The sequence below is a fragment of the Triturus cristatus genome, chromosome 4_1 (genome assembly GCF_964204655.1).
Source record: "Triturus cristatus chromosome 4_1, aTriCri1.1, whole genome shotgun sequence".
In the NCBI taxonomy this organism is placed as follows: domain Eukaryota; kingdom Metazoa; phylum Chordata; class Amphibia; order Caudata; family Salamandridae; genus Triturus; species Triturus cristatus.
The window spans coordinates 89,370,300-89,396,208 of NC_140585.1; the positions used below are offsets into that span (position 1 = coordinate 89,370,300).

The 25,909-nt window shown below is 46.1% G+C and overlaps 1 protein-coding gene across 1 annotated transcript in view; it reads right to left on the reverse strand.

Moving 5' to 3' along the window:
• Window positions 1-25,709, reverse strand: part of LOC146839626 (acyl-coenzyme A amino acid N-acyltransferase 2-like) — a 66,513-nt gene extending 40,804 nt beyond the window's left edge. Inside the window, exons 1-3 of the mRNA XM_085651711.1 lie at window positions 25,337-25,709; window positions 8,384-8,885; window positions 7,443-7,645 (exon numbers count right to left, since the gene is read on the reverse strand). Coding sequence (XP_085507837.1) covers window positions 7,443-7,645; window positions 8,384-8,846 — 666 coding nt within the window. The 5' untranslated portion in view covers window positions 8,847-8,885; window positions 25,337-25,709. The remainder of the gene's footprint in view (window positions 1-7,442; window positions 7,646-8,383; window positions 8,886-25,336) is intronic.
• Between the last annotated feature and the right edge of the window lie 200 nt (window positions 25,710-25,909).

The window sequence follows — 25,909 nt, forward strand, 5'->3', positions numbered from 1 at the left end:
GTCCACATTTTTTACCAGGATAACACAGTAACAGTATCCACTTTTATCTTTTAAATAATTTGATTAATATTTTGTATACAATCTTTACAACAGTGTGTTCTTGGAGTTGTTATTATCATCATTAGGTTTGTTCTCTGTTTACGATTCTTCCCTACCAATATTTAAAATTTCTATTTGCTATCTTTAAAAGTATTAAGGCCGGAACAACAGAACAAGAAGTAGAAGTGTATGTAATCCGGGTCTCTCATCATGCATGCATTTCCTTTTTGTCCCTTAACATATGTATATGGTAGTCTTCAATGATTGTCGTTTGTTTGTCCATGCATACTGTTTTCTATGTCAAACCTTTACCAAAAAACCCCTTCCCATCCATTCAACAAACCCTAACCCTCTTCCCCCGGGCTGTGTGACTTATTGTCGAGGTGTAACTAAATTAAATGTACACCAATACTTAACCACACACTTGCTGGGGCGGATGTGGCAAAAGCAACAGTACTTCAATTTCAAGGCAGAGCGATGATCTTCTGCTTGCCCACCCATGAGTAGGATATTTTAGGTTATTTTATTTAACAAAGGAACATATACCTCAGCATGAATTGCCGGTATTGATTGGATTTGTTTTGTTTTTTTGTCATTCCTCATGTATAGCACTAATTGTTAGGCTGTAGGCCTAGTCAAGTGACTCAACACAAGTTTAGTTTGTAACTCTGTCTAGTAGGCTATCCATCATTATGTTTTGTTGTCTAATATTTGAGCATATTATTGTTGCTCTGTAACTTCTGTACTGTACTTCATTCTACTACTCCTCTAACAGTCTCTCAAAGGCGATTGACTGTCTCCTTTTCTTTTTTTGCAAATGCTGCCGCCCTGCCAGTGTCTACTACTACTATACTACCACCACCCCAATCATGCCATGTTAGAAAAAGGAAACCATCTTCACCATGCATCCATTGCTGTGCCACAGTTGGACATAAACATAGAGCACAGGTAACAGAGAAGTTTGGGGGAGGCAGAATTAAAAATGGACATGTTGTCAATGATTTCATTTTCACACACCAGTCCAGATAAAGAATGCATAGACTAGAGGACAGACTGAAAGTACTAGAAGGACAAGTCAATCAGTGAGGTGTGTCGCATCTATCTGTTTGTGTCTTACACAGTCAGCCAATTATTTAAATCAAACACAGGCTATGGGCGGCCATGCTCCAGCAAGGAAACAGTGTGATGTAAAACAGTTACCCCACCTACAAAACATTAACAACATTGCATGTAACATAGAAAAATATATTTCATTTCCCCTAACAAAAATAAACTAAACCCACAAAAGCTGACCCACCCCCTCCCTAACCCCAACCAATGTCCAATTGTCCATAGGAGAAAGTCCGTAAAGAAAAAATCCCAAACCCAACGCCCACCCACCCAAACAAGAATTAAAAAAGGGACAGAACTTAATGACAGGGACTAAGGTGTGGGGCGGGACTCAAGGAGGACACTCATCTGGTGCTCTAGACGGGCAACGCGGCGTCTAAGGGCACGGCAGTTGCAGCCACAGTGGGGGGGGGGGGCACCGGAGATGGCACTAGTATGGTGGTGGCGCGCAGCCACCAGGCGGTGGCGCCGTACCGCTGGAGGGCGGTGGCTGGGGCCCGGAGCACTGGAGGAGGCTTCAATTGCTGCCGCAGTCTCCTCCTCCTCCTCCTCGGCTAAGACCACCAGCCGCCGGTATTCCCGCTGGATTGCCTCCAGCTTCCGGCACCGTGCCTTGGCGGCCAATTCCTTGCGGTTTAGTTTAGGAGTAGCTGTGTATCAAAAAGAAAAAAACAAGACTATTGTAAAATATACTCTTAGAAAAACAGTAAGACAAGTTAATTATTTATACACATAGTGGCATGGTAGAGTGGCACTATAAAGCACAGTAGTACATAACATTTTAAATCTCGCCCGTCCTTCTTACTTCCACCCGTCTTTCACTTTTTAGTTGAACAGTGCACCAGGTGCTCTTCTCCATAAAACTTTCAAAGCGGAGTTGAAATCAGATAGATGAGGCCATTGGTTACTCAATAGTACTCCCGCTCCTATGCAAATTAAAGGGATTCTAGTCTTCTAGTTCACTCTTCAAACGTCCCCAACAACTCATACTTACTTACAACATCGGATGGCGGGCGGACTTTGTCCGCCCGCCATGCTAAAAAGGGTGGGGGTCCCGTGGGGGCAATTAATTAGGATGATGCGCCCGGCACAGTGGCGGGCGCATCCTTTTTTTTACATTCTGGTTGGCGGTGCCGAAAGCAATGCTAAACAACATACATGTTGTGCTGCTTTCCCAAGCACAACATGATGGGCCCCGCACGGAGCCTGTCACGTTTTGAATTGAAAGGCAGGGGGGGCTACCATAGCATACGTAGGTACCCTCCATGGGGGCCCACAAGCATACTCTGCAATGTCTGCATGCCTTTCCGTGGCGGACGGCAATGCCGCCACGCAAAGGCATTCCAAATGCAGATTATATGGCTGGCGGTGTGTTCAGAGAGACACCACCGCCATATTGAACCCTTTTCCGCCTGGTCGACATATGGGGGGTTTGACTCTTTTCTACAGGGATGGCGGGAGGTTTGCCCCTGTGGTGTCGGCGGTGAATACCGCCGGCCCGGCTGGGGCAATACGCCCGCCATCCTAATGGGGCCCTAAGTCTCAACAGTACAGTATACATATACATACAGTACACCCTTGCAGTGAGTGTACTGTCAAGTTCAACAATAGTTAAGGATTATGAATCTAACTTACCACCGCCCGCCACTGGTGCTGCCACTCCCCCTACCGCTCCGTTGCTATCTGGAGCAACTGCCGCATCCTCGCCCTCCGCGTCGCCTTCTTCGCTGGCCCCGGCAATGGTGGTCGGTAGTGCGCCTAGAAAACATTACACATTTATTATGTGTCATATACACCTCCCCCCCTATTGATCAGTAGCAAGGTTGAAAAATGAGTTAATACTAACATACATCACTAGTACAAATCAGGTAGTAGTAGAGTAGACACTAATAGTTATATATGGTCATTGTAGCCTTTGCTTAATTAGCCAGAGCCATGCTACCATTTTACCTTTGTGTCTTTTATTTTTGCACATGTGACGTTACCTTGCAGCTTCTTGTATAAGACACCTTTGAGCCCACATGACCTGCCTCACACTGCTACTGTCTAGTCTACGCGCTGCGTACAAGCGGTCAACAAAAACATTAAGAAGCCACTTTTTTAGGAAGTACTGGTGTACTGTTAGTCCATATTGCTTATCCATAAATGCTACACTTTTTGGCACGGCTAAGAAATGCTTGCAAGTTGCAATATACTAACGCACACCATTTCATTTTTCGCATTACAGACTGAAGATTCCCTTCTAGGAACCAGAGCTTTGCAGAACTTCGGAAAGATGCAACAACTACCAGTACTAGGTTCTCCTAAGGTGAGGGGTCCCTTCACTCACATCTTCATTTATAAATTTATATAAACTAAATTCCTAGGGGATGGTGGTGCTGCCTTCCACCACTGTTCAGTTATCATGATTTAATTCCCAACTGTATAAGTGTAACAATGTTTATTGTTTTAATGTTATTGATTTTCCGGTTGGTGCTGCATTTTATAATAAAACAATGTACAGAGCTTCTCAATTCAAAATAAAAATTTTGAACTGACATAGACTTGGTGGTATTTGGTGTGGACTAACTTACACGAGTGAGCAAATTAAAGTAAGGGTGTACATGTGCTTTGCTTCCACGACTGAGAGGTTGGGTGTGTTATGTTCTGGGTTGTCTACTTGTTGGGTATTTTGGGGGAGGGTTCAGAGACCGAATAGTTATTATGACAAGACAGTACTATAGTCGAGCAGTGGAATTGTGGTGGGTGCTGAATTTCTGATTGAGGTGTGTGAGGAAGGTCCAACCTACCATCACCAACATCCTATTTCCTTGTGCAAAGGTCTGTGCATGTGCAAGATCCCTACAGCAGTAGTAGTATGTCCTATAGGCTATCATATCAAAATAGTAATACATCTGGTTGGGCTTTTGTTGCTGTGAATTTTGAAAGCCTCAAGATTAACAAAGACTCAAGATCAATAAGACTAGAAGTAGTACAAGACGACGACCCAAAGGATTGGACTCAATGGCTAGAGCTACTGGTGAATATGAGTTTTATATTACAACCTTTCACATAAAGAGTGGCACTGGCCAACTGGGCAAGACTAGCTACTACAGTACAGACAGACTGATATTAGTAGTACTGAGAGTCATCATAGCAGAGGCAGGGATAAGATTTTTGAAACCGTACAGATTGAAGGATAATTGTTGGTAAAAAAATAGCTTTTGGAAACTGAAACAATAGTTCGTGAAAAATATGGTGCAGTAAATGTTATGGAATAAGAAATATTATTAAAAACAAGAAGACTTACTGGGGCCAGCAGAGGAGCCCTCATTGGTGTCCTCCTGGTGCTGTTCGGACTGTTGTCCCGCCAAACCCCCACTCCCTGTCTATCTGCCCCTGGGTGCTGATGAACAGGAAAGATATAAGAAAGAGACAAACATTGATGGAGGGTGTCAAACAAATACAATATTTTTCAACAACGGTCAAAAACACTTATGTAAACAACAATTGCAATAACTAAATTGACCGATCTCATCTGGTCAACAAGTAGTATTGGGGGATTCGCGGATCGACTACTTAAGTTACTATTTATCAACAGTAATCCAGTCTTCCATTCTGATTCCAGAATACGAAGTTACAACTAAGCCTAAGTACGACGTACCATCCAACCTAGCCCACCTATTCCAGGCATGCCAATTGTACATTAAGTATGCATTTCCAATTCTTTTATTCCTCAACAATGCATATGGTCAAATGGAGGACACATTACTACATTTTTTGTATACACCAAATTTTGGGTTGATTGATTGATGCGGATGTTCTGCTAGTGCCAAGCCAATTACCACCACTCATTGAACAAACTAGAAAAGGTTCTAATAAAGACTGCCGTACTAGCAGCACGTCACGTAACTGAAGGGGCATCACGCATACCACTAACAAATTAGAAACTCATACTTACAAAGTACCTAAAACTAAGTATCAATCCGCCCCTATCTATTAGTGACAGGACAAAGTAAGGAGTGAACGAGTCACTGTAGCATTACGTAACTTAATTTCTCTAAAATAAACTCGCACAGAATCACGCTAAGCGAGCGCAAAGTCAAACGCAAAGTTGCAAACAAGTAAGGTTAGTAGTAGCGCAGAAGAGCACCTGTGTCATAAAAAATCACAGACTTTTAAATGTAATTAACCTGGAATGTAAGCAGCAACATTCTAGCTGGTTGGAAGAAAAAAAAGTTATTCGCAATATATAACACAGAGCAGAAGAACAGACACAAAGTAGTAATAATTAAATAGGTACTCACCAAGCCCCGGGACCTCCACTCCTAGCAGGTCCAGCAGGTCCTGCTCACGGTCCAGGATGTCGGACCACCGGTGCGTCAGCTGCGCCTGGGTGCGCCGGACCCCAGAGAAGCGCGACACTGCCTGGCGCACCTTCCCCCACCGCTGCCGACGCTCCCGGAGGCCGTACCCGAACCCAGGCCTGCCACCTGCTGCCAGGGTTGAGGGGAGGTGGCGCTGCACAAAGAAAATTAGTGCAGCCAACTCCACCTCCCCAAATAAGGCCCGTGCCTGCACCCCTTGTGGGCGCCGCCTTCCGCAAGGAAGGCGGTCGCGGCTCTGGCTGCGACGGCAACCAGCCCTACCCTTAGACATGGTTCTGGGGTAAGAAAAGGTAATATAAAATTAAAGAAGTAAAGCAAATAAATAATAGCAGGCAATAGAAAGAGAAAAAGTAGCTAAAAAACAAAAAAAAGGAGACAAAAACAAAAAATATAGAAGCTGGAAAATAGTAAGAGAAATAATAAATAAGAAAGATAAAAAAAAGTGGGTTGAAACAAAGGATTGAAAAGATTTGGAGAGGATTTAAAATCAGGCCCCAGAACCATGCAATAGAGTGAAAAACAAGATGGCCGCGCCAATTGCTACCACGTGCGCAAGTTCGCGCGATATTTTCTCCCCGAGCAAGCAAAAAGCAACGCGATCAAGTAAAAGCAGTCGCGAACAGAAAATATCGAGCGCGAACATGCATTGCGCGACCCGGAACAGGATGTAAGCATCGCGAGAGGGCGGGACAAGTGAAAACAAGATGGCCGCGCCCGTGAGCAACCGCATGGGTAAGTTGGCGACCCGCGATCACGCAAAAAATACCGCGAACAGGCGGGGAAAAAACTTCTGCGTCTTCACGATATTTCCTGCGTGTTTGCGAAGATTTTTAGCATTTTCGCGATAATTTGAGAAAGTTATTTTCGCAAATTCCGCCCACCCCTAGTCTTCACTCTAGCAAAGATCTCTCACTGGCCCTGTGGACAGCAGAGGGGTACAGATGGGCTCAGGGGCCAGCACGCAGGCCCTTGCGGCGGTACCTCCTGGCAGAGTGTCCCCTCCAAGTCAAAGTCCACGCACAAGCACACCACATGGAGTCTCAGCTCCTCTATATATATACACCCCTCACCACACCTACTGGAAAAGGCCAGAAGCTTCTGGAAGGCTCTCTGGGGAAACCGGTCCCAACTGGTTTTGGGGGAGGTGTAGAGCACCCAGTCACCTCACCTACTGGAAAAGGCCAGAAGCTTCTGGAAGGCTCTCTAGGGAAACCGGTCCCAACTGGTTTTGGGGGAGGTGAAGAGCACTCTGTCACTTCGAGAACAAGACCTGCAACCCACCTCAGGCAGGCGGTACAAAGCAAACAGAAATGGCGACTGTTGAAAGTGACATTTCTAACACAGTGAAAATAAACCTGCGTACACCATTGCGCAGCAATTATTATTTTCAGTTCAACCACACCAAACATACCATATTTATTTTGTTTAATTTAGGAGTTATCCATGGGGGGGGGGGGGGGAAAGAGTTCTCAATGCTAGCCTATGGAGGCCAGAGAGCACATGCACTTTACACCAAACTCCAGTGTCAAAGTGCTCACAGTCCGTAAACCACCAATACCATAACAGCAAAAAGGCTAGGCGGAAGGCAAAAAGTTCTGGGAAGTCCAACACCTTCTATACCAAACCACTACTGAATATTTCTTGGTTCACCAGTATCACTTTACTAAATCATTGCGTTCTGGACTGTGCAGCGAATATTAATGCCCCACAGCCATTAACTTAGGATGATTCTAGACAAACTGCATACAAAGAAGGTCACAGAGGAAATGGACTTTGGCTAACTGTTCTTCCATCTCGTGACAGCTGGTGTTATGCACACTGGCAATAATACTAACCCAATTCCAGAGACTGGGGACCAGAGCAAAGTAGCAGCCACTCAAACATTCTGCAAACAAGAGGACTGGGGTTCATGGCTCAAACACCCACCTTTGGATGCTTTAATAGCAACTCTGCTGCTTCTTCAAAGTACTGCAGGTCAACCTCGCTCAAGACGTGTGGCAGGTCATCATAGCCAAAGTAGGCCAAGGAGAGAGAGGCAAAGCCACAGCTGGACAACAGGGCGCTGCGGTACTCCACCAGGCCGCCAGCTCCACCAAACATGTCTATCACGCCGGGGAAAGGACCCTCTCCTGCAGAAGAAAAGCAGAGACCGGTGAAATCGAAGGACACCGAGAATGGGAAGACAGGTTGGGGCACAGAAAGAGGAAACAAAAGAACTGAAAATGAAAACTATCTGGAAATGCTTGAGGAAATAAGAATTTTAAAAAGCCTACAACATGTTCTAGCCAAACTATTGACTAGCACAACAGCAAGACGGTTTTTATATAAAGGAAACCATATATTTACTATTCTTAACTCTACATGTTTGTGCTTTGAAGACGTAGATCGAGACGGTAAACATATATATGCAAGTATTGATCTGCTATTCTGGACCCCACATTTATGGACCTTGATGTATATGATGTTATCAAGGTCCATAGGTGTGAGGTTAAGAACAGTCAATATATACTGGCCAGTACATAATGATCTTCACAATACGTATATATAGATAAGTACAGCTTTACTACTCCTAATTCCATGTCTAAAAATAGAACCAGTCCTACAGAAGACCAAAAGCATCAGCAGGGGGATCACATCTGAGCTCCAGATCGGGTGGTTCTTTAGAAATTAAATATGGCGACCAAAAAAAGAACTTCAATGAGCATCACAAATAAATCAGATTATCCCTTTCTGGTCTTGAGCATGTAAATAGATTAACTAAAATGTATCCTTACACCCCTCCAATTCCACAAGTATCATAACACAAGTATAAATACAGACAAGTGACAAGACTATAGGAGTGCTTTACTGCAGATGAAGTCACTCACCTGGAGGTAGAAAAAGAGCTCCTCGAACTCTACCCTCTTTAATCTGTATCCGCTGGACCCCAGGAGCCACAAACCACCGCTCCACCATTCGGCTAGCCAGTGGTAGTGCATCCGGGACAGGTGCGGTCATTATTGATTCATAAACTTCTACAGTAATCCGGAAGGGGCCGCCCATAACATCCCGCTTAGTCAGACTATAGAATGGCTTGACGGATTTGAGGGCCCAGAAGAGCCCCATTGGAAGCCCCCCTCGGTAAGAACCACCACTGGCCTCAGCCAGCTCCAGGTCCACCTCCCCGGCGGCGTCCCCTCGGTAGTATGCCTTGGACTGGAATTCGTAGCCCTTGTCATCCTTCAGAGATGCCCGAAGAGTCACCAGCTGGTTTGGCTGTAAGCCAGTGACACGGATTCGTACATGCTCATCAGCGAGGGAGACCTCGGGAGTTACGATGACCTGGATCATTGATGAATAAATTCAATACCTGGGTGTGTATGTTGTTACCTGTAGGAAAAACAAACAAAAAATGAAAACAATTAGGAATAAATGCTATAGTGAGTGCTCATCAAGTCAGTTATACATGCCAGGCACCAAATACTCCTTTGACATGAACACCGCCTTTCTTAAGTTTTATCGGTCCTTAAGCAGAATCAATGTGCATTTTTTAAATTCCTTCAAATGTACTTGTACTATAGAAGTTTTCCCAGCACCCCTCCTCTGTGTAGCCACAGTTCACATGTTTATCCGCCCAGGTATCAGCTGAAAACTCCTCCTTAGTAGCGTGAATTGGGACAACATAGAATTAAATGAAGGTTGTGCATGGATTACTATGTGGTCTCAAAGTCCATAGGTGGATGAGAATAGGCGGCTTTTAACCTTTTTTCCGAAACTCCTTCAATCCGTCTAAACAAACAAGCCCTGAACCTGGAGGGATCTACTGCCAAGGTGGAGGGAGAAAAAACAACTAGGGTTCTAGTGGTCTGGAAGGCTGGAGAACCAGCTGAACAGAGGAGATCCGTACCCTGATGCTGACGAGTAAAGGGCCTCATGCCGGATTGTTTGAATCAGTGGCGTAACGATACTTGAGGGGGCCCCCCTGCAAAGCACATGGAGGGGGCCCCCCTCCCCCGGCGGTGCGGCCCACCATCTACCACTTTGCCCTACCACCCAGAAATCTAGCATATTTTGATTTGAAACCTCCAACATTTAAATGAAATGCCTCTATATTGTCTTTCTCTAAGTTCTAATGAGAAAGTGGGAAACACTCTGAACATACAAGCTATGCCATTTGTATCAATACTGTCAAAAGCAGATTATTTAACTGAGGCAGCAATCAGAACAATGCCAAGGAGTGATCCTATTGTCTCAGGAACTGCCTATGGCTGAAGAACAAAGAACAACTATGAAGGTAGATGGTGGGCCGCGCCGCCGGGGGAGGGGGGCCCCCTCCATGTGCTTTGCAGGGGGGCCCCCTCAAGTATCGTTACGCCACTGGGCCGTTCATGCAGGAGCACCTTTTTATTTGCGAAAACTGAAGAGGCTTGCTTGCAGGCGCAGCAATCTCCCTCCGCTGAAAGGGAGGGGGCCCCCCGCACCGCGGGGGCTGCAGGGGCCTGTGTTACGCCCCTGGTTTGAATTATATTGGCAGAGACACATCGGAAAGCTTCAAGGATGACGTACGATGGTACACGAATCTCAGGCAGATGAGGATGTGACCTGCTGGATTCTGAAGATATTTTGCCAAGGACTCGGCTTGTAAGGTCAAATAGCATTATTGCGATATTCATATCGAGATATAAATCCTGCTTGGATATGGGGATTTTTGCTCAGAGAAGAAAGAACAAGACACCCAGCCTATGCACCGAGGATCTCAAACATTCCTGCATCCATCAGGACTGCCCAATGCTGCTCCAATTCAGGAAAGAATTGAGGATTCACCTCCGTAAAGACCACTACACCACAAGGAGTTAACCATCCACAAACCAGCTGCCTCTCCTGGTACTCGTGGACTTCATGCTCTTCTTCGAAAGTGTAAAGCACTCAACTTTTAGGACTATTGTGTCTTTTCCATTTTGGATATCCCCCGCATGAGCTGCGGGTGCCAGTCAATCAATCAAAAAGGGAATATGTGGGATTGTTAAAATGCTGAATGCATGTGATTTATATGACACACATTTGGTTTATATTCTCAGATTCTGTAATGTGATCATCAAGATACTGTGAACACATTTGCATTATTTGCTTGGAGGCTGGCGGCTTCATTTGACATTAGCTTCCTATTGATTTCATAGAGTTTCTAGAACGTCTTGTTTACTCTTGTTGTTAGAAAGCAACACTGATAAAATGTACATAATTGAAAGGGCATCAGGACTCTTTCTGTAAATTTTTTATACTAAGATTGTTTTAACAATGAGATTGTTATAGAAGTCAAGCACAGAGGGCGAAGGACAGAGGGGAATCTTCACGTCACACAACTCTGGACCGGGCCACATAAAATGATATCTTCGGTTCCAGTTGAAGGCAACCAGAAAGGGAGGCATTTAGCCTTTGCTCACTGAGCAGCTGGACTCGTGAGAAAAAGAATAGCAGACCTTGTGACTGCATTGAACATAAGACCTATTGTTCAAACACCTTTGGAGGCGTGAACCATCTCTGGAGGCGTGTACCATCTCTGAAGGCGTGTACCATCTCTGATATGCAAAATAGGTCTTATTTTCTGCTGTGCTAGAATTATACTAGTGCTTTGAAGAAGCAACATGAGGGTGGGTTTGCTATAAACCTACCACTGCAACCATTTTAGAGCAGTTCCCATCTACACGTAAATGCTGTTGCTACCATTTTATTTATCTTTAATGTTACAATTCCTATTATGTTCACTAGACTAAGGTTCTGATTTAAAATAATTTAAATAAATATTTTAAATGTATCCCTTGTATTCTAGCATCCTTGAGCGGGTAATTCTTTAATGAAAGAGGATTTGCAATCCCACTAACTATACTTGTAATGGCTCATGCAAGTGGTCATTATCTGAAACACAGCTCGCTCAAATGCTGCTCAGTGGGTTTTGGAGCGGTTGTAGTACAATTGGTTGTATGATTTGGGCTGGTGCATTGACACCTTAGTGCCAGGCATAAGGACGCGTTATGCCACTCTGCACCCCTCTCTACCACACAGACACAATGACTATATATTAGAACGTGTTTTGTTTATTTCTCTGTTTGTGGTCATGGGTGCGTGAGTGCAAGATTAAGTGTTTGCATTCCTGAATGTATGGTTGAGTCAGTGTAAGGCTGAATGTAGGACTCAATTTATCAACCAGGCATATAACATAGTAAAGTATTGCAAATTAAATATCAATACATGAAAATGAAATCTTTTTGCTAATGTGTATGAAATCAAGATGTGAGAGCTGGCATACTCCATTTGCACTTCCCTTTTGGATATGCAATCAGCATGAGGTGTTTTCGACTTGTCACCCTGACGTTTCAATGGGTCTGTGGATAGTTTGTAACTTTAGCGTGGTGCATGAGTTAATAACCAATGCAGATAATAAGACTTTTGGCTTTGGCAATGCTTGTTTTATTTTGTGAGGGACCAGAAGCTCCCCAGACAATGCAACAGCACTCTCACTGTTGAGTGCTGCACGGCACAACTCAAAGGGTTGAATTATAACAAAAACTATTGAAAAGGGCCGCCCGTCTGTCCACACACATGCACAGGGTAACTCTTTGAATGGGTTTGTTACACTTTACCAAACAGAAATGAGAACTGGAAAGGTTGGCTTGTTGTTAAATAGGGAGCAGCAAACAGTATCTAGTAGGTGAGTCACTGCAGGGATGTGCCCCAGATAGGCAGAGGGTCATCGCAGCCCTGGAGAAGGACGTTATGGCAGAGCGGTCAGCTGCAGGTGAAGGGTCCAGGAGGACAAGTGCAATAGGGTGACATTGCCCTCTAGTAGCCATTTAATATTTATATAGCACTCGAATGTCCTGGGTTGTCTTGGGGCTGCTGCTTTCATGAGAGAGAAAAGACGATGAAAGAGAATGCTGCTCTAATGACTGAAGAGTCAAGTCTTAAGAGATTTTCGGAAGGACAAGAGGTCTGGGCAGTTTTTTAATTCATGGTGGGAGAGAGCTCCATAGTTTTGCTGTTCCCAAAACGAAACTCCTCCCTCCCCACGATACTGGTTTGGCTGTAGGCAGCACTAAGTGCTTGGCATTCGAGGATCAGAGTTTACTGGATGAAGTGTACCAGATGAATCTCTCCTGATGAGAGCCTGGGCCACTGTTGTGCAGTGTCTTATGGCCATCCATCATGATCACGGTGTGGCTTCCGTTCCCTCTTTGAGGTGGGATGGATATTTTCTTGGGAGCTCATTCTGCTACAGATAGGTGGACGCAGGATTAGACTCCACACCTGTCAGCATCTGAGGCTAAAGCCTGGTTTCTTCCACCATCTTTATCACAGTCAAGTCTTTGCCTGAAGACTTTGAATATCCCTTGTAACCAACAAATGTGTTTTCTGAATCCGATTCACAAGTCCCACATCATGTGGTGGTTACCTCGTGCAAAGTACAACTGCAGTATACCAAGAATTATCACCCCTATTCAAGTGGGTAGCATTATGACATCTGTTGGACTTGGCATTTTTTGCAGGGTCATCCCTGAACTTTTTGCCTTACTCCTGTATTGTTTCTGACATGTTTGTGTTGGTTTTAGGACTCTGGGCACTTTACTACTGCAGATCAGTGCTAAAGTGCATATGCTCTCTGTATAAAGTGTAATGGTAATTGGTTGTCCATGATTGGTATGTTTGCCTTACTAGTAAAGTCCATAGTAAAGTGCACTATGTGTGCCAGGGCTAGTAATGCAAATGCTACCAGTAGGCCTGCAGCACTAATTGTGCCACCCACACAAGTAGCCCTAAAGAGAGAACTCAGGCCTGTCACTGCAGTGCCTGCGTGCAGTTTCTTAAACTGCCATGTTGTCCTGACAAGTGCACCCACTTTCCAGGCCTTACCCTTCCCTTTCTATACACATCACACCCCTATGGTAGGTCCAAGGTACCCCCTGGGCAGGGTGCAGTGTATGTGAAAGGTAGGACACGTACTGAGGTGTGTGCCATGTCCTGACAGTGAAATAATCTCCATTTCATTTTTCACTGTTGAAAGGCCATCTTGCCTCTTCGGTAGATCCTTTGAAACCTGCCCAGTTTAGGGGGTCCCTATTAGTGCTCCTGGCTCCTTTGTGCCAGGTTGTTAATACATCTCTTTCCACCGCTGTGGTCCCTGAGCTTTGGAAGCAGGCCATGGTGGTTCCGCTACTTAAAAAACCTTTGCTGGACCAGGCTAAGCTGGAAAATGTTCGTCCTAAATCCCTTCTACCATGGGTAGCTAAGATCGCTGAGGCTCACGTGAATATCATCTGAACGTGATTCCTGAATATTAACGACACCCTGGATCCCTCCCAGAATGGCTTCTGCCCTGGTCACAGTACAGAGACTGCTCTCTTGGCTGTGACCGAGCATCTGCGGACCATTCTTGACAAAGGGCACACTGCGGCACTGATATTACTCGATCTCAGTGCTGCATTTGACGCGGTCTCCCACAAGATTCTTTTACGTCGTCTGGAGGAGGTGGGTGTCGTTGGCCTAGCTCTGGAATGGTTCAGATCTTTCTTGTCAGGGAGAACATTCCAAGTGACTGCCCCCCCATTTCTCTCCTGTGTCCAGTCCATTGGGCAGGGGGTGCCTCAGGGCTCCGCCATGACTCCTGTACTTTTTAATCTGTACATTCAACCCCTTGCTAAAGTGGCTAGGGACAAAGGCCTTACTATGGTCTCATATGCGGACGACACCCAGTTGGTGGTTTCCCTCTCCGACGACTCCATGCGGGACGCTTCCAAGTTTAGGAGTGGTCTGGCTGTAGTCGCAGAGTGGATGACCTCCAACTGCCTCCAGCGTAACGCCAATAAAACCGAGGTGTTGCTGGAGGGGAAAGACAGGAGACTATGGAGTGAGCAATGGTGGCCCACCACTCTTGGTAGTGCGCCCATACCCAAGATAGAGGTAAAAAACTTAGGGGTATGGATGGATTCTACCCTCAGCTTTCAGGATCACACCAAGAAAGTGGCCGGCACCTGTTTCGGCCTTCTTCGGGGACTTAGACCCTTGCTGGGGATTTTTGATCCACCTACCTGTCAGCTGATTGTTGAAGCGGCCATCTTATCTAGACTGGATTATGCCAGCTCGCTCCTTCTTGGGGCAAATCAGGCGGAGGTAATGCGCTTGCAGCGAGTCCAAAATGCAGCCGCCAGAGCCCTGTTGGGGCTCCCGCATAGCTGCTCAACAGCTGGTGCTACCCGGCGGTTACATTGGTTGCCCATGGCTAAGCTAATCGAATTTAAGGTTCTGTTTGTCCTTTAAAATCTCCCGGGCTTCTGGCCAACTTGCTGGTACCTTACGTTCCGAGACACCAGCTGCGCTCGTTGGTGCAACACTTGGCTGTGGTCCCTCGAGTGAACCGTCTCCGTGCCGGGGGACGGCCCTTTCGTTGCTTGGCAGCCAAGTTATGGAACTCCTTGACCTTTCAGATTCGCAGTCTGGATAGCTTGTTGGCCTTCCGGAAAGCCATTAAGACATACCTCTTCCCCGTGGCCAAGTCCCTCTTTTTAATGTGCACTTCTTTCTGCCCGGGGCGTCAGCACATCGCAGATGATGTTTAGCTGGCATCCTTCGCCAACATTTTCAGTGTGCAGCAATCTCCTTTCCATAGTGTTTATCACAAGTGAAAAAGTGCTGACCCGAGCCTTTTTTATGCAAAAAAAATTGTCTTCTCTAAAACACTTTTTTCAGTTCATGAAAAAGTTTAGTAGGATGTACCATTGGATCACTTGCCCGATTAGTAAAGTTCTCCTTATCAGGTTTTTGTGGATGTTAATACGTGGATTAAAATTAAATAAATTTGCCTATGGTACTTTTCCATGACAATGAAGGAAATTATACACTGGGCATTTAAACACTGATAACTAAACACTTACAAGATACCAAAGGCGAGACCTATTGGCTATGCCATTGCTTGTTTTGTCCTTGCAATGCTGGCAACTTCTTCCTGCCTGTTCTAATGCTTGTGTGTTATAGGTTGTTATTTGTTATGGGGGGTGACGTAAACAACAGGGTGGAGGTTAGGAAATGGCACCTGAATTACAACACTGATGCAGAGTTGGTGCTGTGCTGATGATTCACTGATGCCGAAGTGGTGCTGCATTGGGGCTGAATTGCTGTGAAGGTAGGGCTGCGCTGGTGTTGAGCTGGGGCTGCGCTGGTGATGATGCACTGGAGGTGGTTCTGTGCTGAGATGGTGATGTGCTGATGTTGAGGTGGTGCTGCACTGGTGCTGCTCTGATGCAGAGGTGGTGCTACGCTGGTGCCAAGGTGGTGCCGTGCTGAGTAGCTATTGCACTGGTGGTGGTGCATTGATGAGGTGGTGCTGTGCTGATGCGGAGATGGTGCTGTGCTGATGCGGAGGAGGTGCTGTGGTGGAGCTCAGGTGATGCCGAGTGATACAGAGGTGGTGCTGAGTCATGCTGAGGTGCTGCTGAGGTGCTGCTGATGCAATGGTGCTCAGGTGGGGCTGAGCTGGTCCTCAGATGGTGATACGTGATGCTGAGTTGGTGCTGTGCAGAGGTGATGCTGCGCTGATGCGGAGGTGGTGATGCACTCATATTAAAGTGGTGCTGCGTTGGTGCTAAATTACTGCTGAGGTTGGGCTGCACTGGTGCACTGATGTGGAGGTGGTGCTGTGCTGATACTCAAAGGGTGCTGTGCTGATGTTGAGGTGATCTGCGCTGGAGTTGACGGGGTGCTGCCCTGGTGCTGAGCTTGTGTGGTGCTGTACTGCTGCGCTGATGCGGAGGTGGTGCTGCGCTGATGCTGAGATGGTCCTGCACTGGTGCTGAGGTGGTGCATAGTGATACTGAGGTGGTGGTGGTGTGCTGGTGCGGAGGTGGCGCTGAGTGACACTGAGGTTGTGCTGAGTGATGCTTAGTGATTCTTTGGTGGTGCTGAGTGATGCGGAGGTGGTGCTTCACTGATGCTGAGGCTGCTGAAGTGGTGCTGCCCTGGCGCTATTGTGGGGCTGCTCTGGTGCTAGTGTGGGGCTACGCTGGCGCCGAGTTGGTGCTGCGCTGGTGGTGGTGCTGTGGTGGTTTTGAGTGATGCTGAAGAGATGCTGTGCTGGTACTGAGTCATGCTGGGGTGGTGGTACTGCTCTACTGCTCAGGTGGTGCTGATTTGGTGCTGTGTTGGGTTGATGCTGCGTTGATGTGGTGCTGCACTGATGCAGAAGTGGTGCTGCGTTAGTGCTCTGGTGATGCTGAGATGGTGCTGTGCTGATGTTGAGGTGGAGCTGCGCTCGTGCTGAGATGGTGCTGCACTGACCATATGGAGTGGTTTCATTACCACGTGCTATTTAATTTCTGGAGATGGAATTGGACACAGGTTACCTAATAGTTTACATTGTGTTTGTAAGAACAGTGGTAAATCACTGTGACAATTTTTAGTATAAGAAAACATTTACACGAAGACCCACTCCTACACACTCATGCACATAGTCATGTGAACAGTCCATGTAGAGTGCAGAAACCAATCAGTGGCGTAACAAAAGTTGAGGGGGGCCCCACCGCAAGGTACATGAGTGGCCCCGCTTTGGATTTAATCTGGAGCTCTCCGGCCTGAGTATTGTGCTAAGGGAACCCCCTGCAGCTCGCCACCCCACACCGCAGGGGCTGCAGAGGCCTGTGTTACGCCACTGAAACCCATCATCTCTCTGCTTTGCATTCCACGCTCTGCTCTCTTGTAAACAAAAAACACATGCACAAACCTCCCAGAAAAATGTCCCTAATGAAATACAAAGGAGATGAGTATCAGAGCTGTGTTAGTCATCAAAGAGAGTGGGACAGGCATCTATTTCTAGGACCTCCTACAATAAGCATTGCTGGTATATAGACAGCACCTGCATTGCCACATTACATTCACACGCCCCAAGATAGAAGGCAGTGCTTAATGCGCCATTGTCCAATGTAGTTGTAGAAACACTGCCAACTTTGCATTTCAGTCACTTCTGTATGTGAGCAAAGGGCATTGTTTCAGCTCTATAAAATAAATAAAATGCAACTGCTTTCATGTGATTAAAAGCTCTGCAAAACACCAGGCTCTCCTTTGAGAATAGCAGAAGTAAACCCACAGAAGCAAGTTGTGCATGGTGGGACATATCAGGTTGTAGGTGTGGCAAAAGCCACAGGCCTGGTGTGTATGTCTGCCAGATGTGTGGGAGGCTGGGTGTGTTTTACTTGTATGTATGCATGTATGCCTGTATGTGTGTACATATGTCACAGCACTGCTGTCCCTACGCCCATGTTCGGTACACTACCGGCCTGGCACCCTCTGGAGGCCTCAAGGACATAGTAAACACATGCTCCAATATATATACTGGATATACTGCTATACTGAAGAAATGCTGAGTTTTGGAAAAAGCAGAGAAAGTTTTGCTGCAATACAAGTAATTATCATTTGGCAGAAAGCATAGGTGCATACTTGCATAAAAAGAGCGAGGTGGGTGTTGAAGTCCTGGGGAATCAGCACGTGGAGCCAGGAGCAGAGATGTGAATGAATTAATTTTAGATTTATAAAGCGTCTGCTTACTCCAAGGGAGTGTCCCCGCGCTGAGCATAAATAAGGCCCTGACCAGTCCGGTGCAGATGGACTTCTAGTTCTGTCTAAAAAGCCAGGTCTTCAGGTTTTTCCGGAAGCTTGCCTCCGACTGTTCAAGTCTTAGGTTAATTGGCCTAGAGTTACAGAGCTTGGCTGCACGCAGCCCAAAAGAGCATACCCCCAGTCTTGCACGATGAACTCTGGGGATCACTGCCAGTGCTGCTCCTCCAGATCTGAGTGTTCTGGAGTGAGTATGAGCCTTGATCTGGGGGAAGATGTAACTGGGACCCCTCCGATACATTAGCCTATGTGTAAAACACAGGGCTTTATAGACGATTCTGTGTTTAACTGGGAGCCAGTGAAGTTCGGCCAAACCATGGCTAATAGAAGACCATTTAGGTTATCTCAGAAGCATCCGCGCTCTTTGCAGCATAGCTAGCCTGCCTATAGATGTACCCAGATAGAGCACATTGCAGTAGTCCAGCCGTGACATCAGCAAGGCCTGCACTACTGTTTTTTGTGCTGCAGCTGGAATTAGCCTCAGGAGCTTATTTATCAAACTCAGCACCCCTAAGCATATGCCCACTGTGGCCCTGATCTGAATGTCAAAAGATAGCTGTAGGCGTCGAAAATGATGCCTAGATTTCTCACTTTGGGTTTTGGGCTTGGGGTGGGGCCCAAATCGACCGGCCACCATGCCGAGTCCCAGATGAAGGGCTGTTTCCCCACCACCAGCACCTCCGTTTTCTCTGCATTCAACTTCAAGCAGCTGGCTTGAATCCATGTCGCTAGGTCAGCGAGACATAGTTTAAAATTGGTTGCGGCCCTCTCATCATCATTAGCTAGTGTGATCAAGAGCTGAGTGAGATGTATTTAAGTCTTCCATCAATCACTTCAGTCATAACACGTGAGGCGGAAACAGCCACACTGAATCAGTGGCGGCTGGTACAGCTCGCAGGTGGCATGGCAGGCATGGGTACAGGTCGCAATGTAATAATAATAATAATAATAATAATAATAATATAAACACTTACCTTGCCGCCGGGTCCCACGTCTCTGCTTCTGCTCTCCTGCGTTTGATTCCAGGAGCAGGACGCACAGACCAGGCTCCCTGGACCAATCACAACGCAGCAATGCAGCGTTGTGTTTGGTCTGAGCGCCGTGGAGGGGTACGCATGTTCTTCACGCACACTGCAATGTAGCTGCATGGAAAACAGGGAAGTGCGTATTACTGTTTTGGGTGACCCGACAGAGCCGGCCAAACGGTCATTGCGCACTTAGGAGGGTTGTTCCATCCTCCTCTGCTCTGCAGCCCCGCCCGCCCCCATTACGCACAGCTCTCGCAGCAAGAGGACCAAATAAAATGATAGTTAACATTACGTTATTTTCATTTTATTTTTTCCTTTCTTTTACTGCTGCAGAGCAGTGGGGCGATGGTCCTCCGCCTTAGCGTAGGAGCCGCCAGTGCACAGAATGGCAAACAGCGCAAATCTTTCTTTTTACAGCTGATGTGTGAGGCGAAGCAAAGCAGAGGCCTGGGAGCCGCTTTTAGGTCTCGCTAGAGCCAGCGCATGCGCTAGTCTGCGAGACATTTTGTAAGTGGGGTTTTCAAAGTGCTACCCCACGCTTTGACTGGCCTAGCACTTGCATTCACGCGCGCAGCCGCCCTGTGTTTCACGGGTCATTAAGCGTGTGGACGCTGCAGCTGCTTTCACTTTTGCAGCCGCGCGCCCACTCGCTCCTCTACAGGTTGTGATTATTGTAAGACATCAGCCTAGAACACATAATCCCGTTTACTACCACAAAAAAGAGCTACGCGAAGTGCCATTCATAATAACTCGGGGGAAACGCAAACACAGAAATGAAAATGCTCTTCAGTGCCGTCCGCAGGCAAGGGGCTGAGCCGTGATTATGAAGGTAGTCACTTTAGAGAACCCCCCCCGGCGTGAGCGACCTCCTTTAATGGCGCCCCCAGGAATCTCCCAGCACAGCTGCAGTGCGTGCACCGACGGCTTCCTGCACACAATGCGCGAATCCGCTTTGAAAGCATAGCTTTCCTGGGGTCATGTAATTACTCCACTTCTTACTCCTTTCAGCAGCCGCACGTACCTTGCATTGTGCAGTTGCAAAACACCCACTTAAAGCTTGTGAATGAGACAGTATGCACTCTGCATCTTCTAATTCTTTATATATATCACAATCCTTTTTTACACGCGTAAAACGTGTAACACAGCTAAACAAGCACTGGCAAAGCCTACAGGGCTAGCGTGCATTTTTACTTCCTGATTAAATCAATAAAAAGCTTGTCGTAGTGAAAAAAGAAAACGAAATACGACTGCTTTAATTATATAAAACATCAATGAGAAAGAACTTAATAAGCGACAACTTTGTCTACTTCTGAGGTGCAAAATAGTCTCTCAAACATTGCAATATTAGTGTATCCTTACATAACGAGTGACTTAGTTTGTGTTTCTTTAAATGAAAAAATATCTATGCATCAACCACACAACGATGCATTGTCTTTGCAAATAAGCAAGATATAAATGTTAGGCACAAAGGTTCACTTTTACACTTGCTAAATGTACTTACACATGCGTGAGACTCCGTCAGAGTTGAGTACATTTGCATGTGTATCACATCTGGAAGGAAGCATTTTCCTGAGTGTTTGAATTGGACATTTCTAAATGCCAGACGAGGCAATACATCATCGGAGTTGTTACAGTTTGGTGCTCAATAGGCACATACATAGCTTGGGAATTTCGAGCTGAAGAGTGGAAACCTCGAAGAGCTCTTCACGCTTGCAGCTGCCCCGGTCTTGTGATGTGCGACTCACGCTGTGCACGAGGTTGAGCTCTATATAAACGGTGTTTAATCCAGGATTGTCAGACCGTCCATATACCTTGTACACTACAGGTCTGCTTGGGGCCACGGGGCATTTTTATTTATTGCTGGTCTGCATTATTATCAAATTCCCTCTGTTTTACCCCTGTCACTCACCACCTTCAATTGTTATCGTTCTCTCCCCGCTCCCTCTGAATGACATGTTCCCTTTCTCTTAAACGTTCCCTAACTTCCTCTGTCCTTTCCTCGTTCCTTTTGCCTCTCTTGCTTGCGCGCGTCCCCTTCATCTCTTCCAGCCCCCACCCCCCCCAATATCTTCATACTTTTTCGCTATACCCATAACCTTTAAAAGAAACGAACACTAGATTTTTGCTACACGGACGTTATGTATCTTGACGAACCGTCACAACCCATGGATAAACCTGCCTTCTGCAGACTCTGAAAAACCCATGTCAAGCCCCATGCAGGGGCGTAGGAGACACTAAAATTCTGGGGGGGGACAGGGACAACCTTGTGCACTTTCCAGTGACCAGATACAAATCACCGCCCGTTAAACAAATACAATTGCATACTTTCGAAGTGAAATATTGAGAAAAGCAGGCATGTAGTCACAGTTTGCATGTATGCTTAATTGTTATTTACATTCATATAGTAATGAGACCAAATGTTTAAAAAAAAACATATATATGAATCTTGCATCTTAATGCACAAAGCAAACAAAGGCCGCTGACTTAGGGTGGGGGCGTCGTGTTTGCAAGTGCATTATGGTTTGAAAAGTACCTGCTGCTGCATTCCTGGTCTCCAACAATTTTCAGGCAACAATAAAAATGTGAAGATAACTTTGGTGATTAATGTTCTTTTTTTGAGAGAGATCGAAGGCTTGTCTAGTGAAAGTTTTAATTCAAAAGGTCAGTGAGTTACTGCTCTTGTCTGAGATATTCTTTTGGTATTTGAAGTTTATAAGTTAAAATCCTAACATTGAACAGTGAGCTATTAACCGTCATCAAAGAGCTGCATAAAAACTTCAATGTATAGATTAGAACGTTATGATTTTTCCCCAGTCTTTCCCTATCCTAATGTTGGAAAATGGGTTCATTAGGATAGAAATCAATTCTGATTATTGAAGAGAACCCCCCAACCATGGTGTTATGTTTTACATTCTGAGTTTGTGTTTCTCTAGTGTTGCAAAGCCGCCCTGGGCACTCCCCAACTTTTTGCTGACTGGTACTGGTGGTACCTGACTGACTGACCCTGGCCTCTGCCTAAACAGCCAGTGCTATTCTGAAAGAGGCACTTAAAAATACAGTGAAAACACCTACATACACTAGGGTGCACTATGGGTTAGGGTACCCCTATGATTGGCATGACCTCTCCTATAAGGCCCTAGTACATAATAGGGCAGGGGGATTAGAACTACTTTTAAGTCCCTAGAATATAATAAGGCATGACAGTTTAGAGGCCAGCAGCCCTTTCTGCGCTTGCATGTGTGCACTGCTGAAGCCTGAGGTCAGTTTAAAAGTAGCCCTGTGTTATAGGGCTGCTTTTAAAATGCAAATTGTGCCCAAACTCGACTTTTGGGTTTGGGGAACTTACAAATTGATCAACTACAATGTTGGGGCAAAATTAAGTGGAAAAATGTTTTCCACTTAACTATGGCTATATCATATTTGCCACATAATACATCATCTGCTGCATAATCTAACGATTTCCTCCAAAACAATTTTGTAGCTCAAACGGATCCCAAATTACTAAAAGAAATGTGACTTGTGTTGCTGTGAAGTTTAGGGCCCTTTGCAAAGGTTAGTAAAAAAAACAATTCCTAAGAAAACAATTGGCCCCAGACACTCCTAATGACACTCAAATTAATACCTGTAGGAGAGTGTAGTATGCAATCAATTCATACAACCAACAATGTATAATGTAAAGGCACATTCAACAGGGAAATCTCATAGATAAGAGGCCAACCAAAGTCAATTAAATTGCAAACATCAATTTATTTCCCGCTGAATCATATTCATAAAATGCAAACTTAGGGGCTGACTACGATGGCGGACTTCAGTACCACCGCCATCGAATCAGGGAATGGGACCGCTGGCCTTCAAGATGAAGGCCCCACGATAGGCATTACAATGCGACTGCCACTACGGTGTTCGCAGTGCCTATCTTTTACATTGCAGCAGGTGCTGCTGGCTGCATCATCCGCCGCAAAGTAAAAAAAAAAGGAACATGTTAAATAGATCGGTGCCTGCCACATGGTGAAGTGATATGTTGTGGGGCATCATAGATGCCCCCCAGGACCCATGTCTGGGGGCCAGGGGTAAAGGGGCCTGCTACGGGCCCCCAATGTCCCTTTCGCCAGCATTTCCATGGCAGTTGAACCGCCATTGATAAGCTGGCGGGTAAGGGACATCGTAATCCCTGCTGCGGTGCATGGTAGGCACCACCAGCATTGTAGGAACCACGAGCCCCTCCACCACACCGGCGGGCTCAAGAAGCCCGTCGGGTGCGTGGTGGTTGGTCTTTCCGACCGCCCGGTAACCACCCGCCATTGTAATATGGCGGGCTGTGATGCAGTCACCAATGGCGGTGGGACCGCCACCGACGGGGTGACGTGGCGGTCCCACTGCCATTCTAATCACCCCCTAAGTTTGGTGTGCATGCAAATCCTACATTGCCAACCCCTGGCAAGTTGCACTGCTAGTGCTGGAAAAAGGCCAATGGAGGTACCAATGGGTGAGGTGGACTGGCCTCAAGGGTTTTGTGACCTCAGTGACAGATTCACTGTCGATCTAGGATGTGCTTCTTCATATGCCTGCCCGTAAGACTGGAAGTGAGCTCCAGTATGGATTGTGGTGGACAGGTCCACCTGCGGGTGCTAAGACACCTGGGCTTCTAAGGTCTATCGGGCCTTCTAAGGTGTAGCATCGGAATAAGCTCTGTCAGGAGGAGTGTGGTATGGTGAACTGGTCATGAAGGTCTGAACATGGTTCTCCAGTTCCAAATTCAGCAGCTCTGGCCAGAGTGCCACATTCTCTCCCACACTGAACACCATACTGCCCCACTGAGAGAAACTCGCACTGCCTTCAGCACAACTGAATTGTGCTGCGACTAAATTCAAATTATGAACTAGACAACAGGAAAATGCTGCCTGAAAAAAAATGAACACCACCCTGGAAAAAGCAAACACTCATAGGGAATGCAAGAATAAGCAAAGCATGTATACTGTAATCAGAAAAAAAACATGGTTACCTTAACGGTTTTAAACTCATTATTCAGAAATCAGTAAGTGATTTTGCCTGAAAAGTTCAAGACATGGCTACAGGACCAGGAAGGGACCCCTTTCAATGTCCTTGCCTATATCCTTTCAAAATGTATGCAGTTTGGTTTAAAAAAGACCACATCCCCAAACACAGAGCCGCATTTTATAAGCTAAAATAATTAAAAAGTTGAAAACGATCATATTAAACGTTTCCACTCTACCCATCAACCAGGTATTGCAGTCCCTTTAGGAATGGCGCACTTACCCACCCTGGGAAAGCAATGTTGTTCAAAGAAAGAAGATAAAAAATAAAGTAGCGCTTTCACTGGCAAACTATGTAAAGTGGCGCTAATGTGTGTGGGTGTAAATAACAGTCTGGCCTGTCTGCTGTCCACTCTGTATTGCTTTATTTAGGTATTTAACTATTTTCTCTCTCCATTCCGAGGTTTTTCTTTTCAATAGAAAACGGTCAGAAAATGAGGACATTACAGCCAAAGTGTTCAGCCTTTTTTGGATCAATTTCGCAGGGGAACAAATAAAGAAAAGGAGAGGCAAGAGAGAGTACCTTAAGAGCTGCCTCTTGAAATCAGCACGTAAGCAGGAGCGAGACAGAGACAGAAAGATCACACGGTCTCCCTGCGTCCTGCTCCGCCAACAACTTAACTCCTTGGTGTATTGCTGTTTCAACTCAGAGAGATACCATGTATGAAGGAAAAAAGCGGAATGCAGCGCAAAATTAAACACACCAAAATGCAGTAATTTGTTGCAGAAAAAAAGTGAATCCTTTAAAATGCAAGTCAGTTTAAACAAGCATTAGCATAGCCAATTGGTGCAACAACATCAAGTGTTGCATGGCTAAACACTTATAAGGTCCCAAAGGCGAGACCTATTGGCTATGCCAATGCTTGTTATTTGTTTAAATCTCGCCGGTCTTATTGGTGGTCAAGGAAAACCTATTTTATCGCCCTTGCACTTTGAGCACATGTAATAAAAGGGAGAAGTGGTCGACTTTTATATAGTATTGAAAGTTATTGGGTCGCGGGTACAGTCTAGCCTAAATGTTCAATTTATGTGTCAGGAAAACTCCAGTAAATGTCATTTGCGTACAATGAATGTGGATAATAATCACTGCCATTACCATGCTTACCTTTATGGCCGAGCCTGCCGACTTTGTAGCTGGGGAACCGAGTTCGAGTCTCGGCGTCGCTCACCAGCCTGTGATTGTGGGCACATCAATTCATCTACCTGTGCCTAAAAAACAAGACTAGCTCCGTCTGCTCTCCAATATGAAACCGACCTCTGGTCCACCGCGCGAGACGCCAGCGGTAAATTCTGTTGGAACAGGACAGAAGGCAGCGGCCAAACGGCCAAACGGCCTCGGTTTCACTGTTTTGCCCCACACGGCAGCCGAGTGGAAATTTAAAGGCGGAAGTGGCACGAAAGCGGAGGATTTCCAAAGGTGGACGGATACACAGCACATCCAATCTCAGAATGCAACAAACAGATGATTCACCGGGTTGTTGTCCAGCTGCCCTTACCCCCGCCCCTCCCACCCTCAATTAACGTAGGTCCGTCTACAATTGAAGACGTGCTGTGTTTGCTCACGCGCGCACCTCTCTGACTCGTTCTACCGGAACAAGGTTGGCTGCGGCTTCTTAATTACGTAACAGCTGAGTCCAGAAGGTGCCAAAGCGGAACAAAGAGGCAAACTCCAAATACG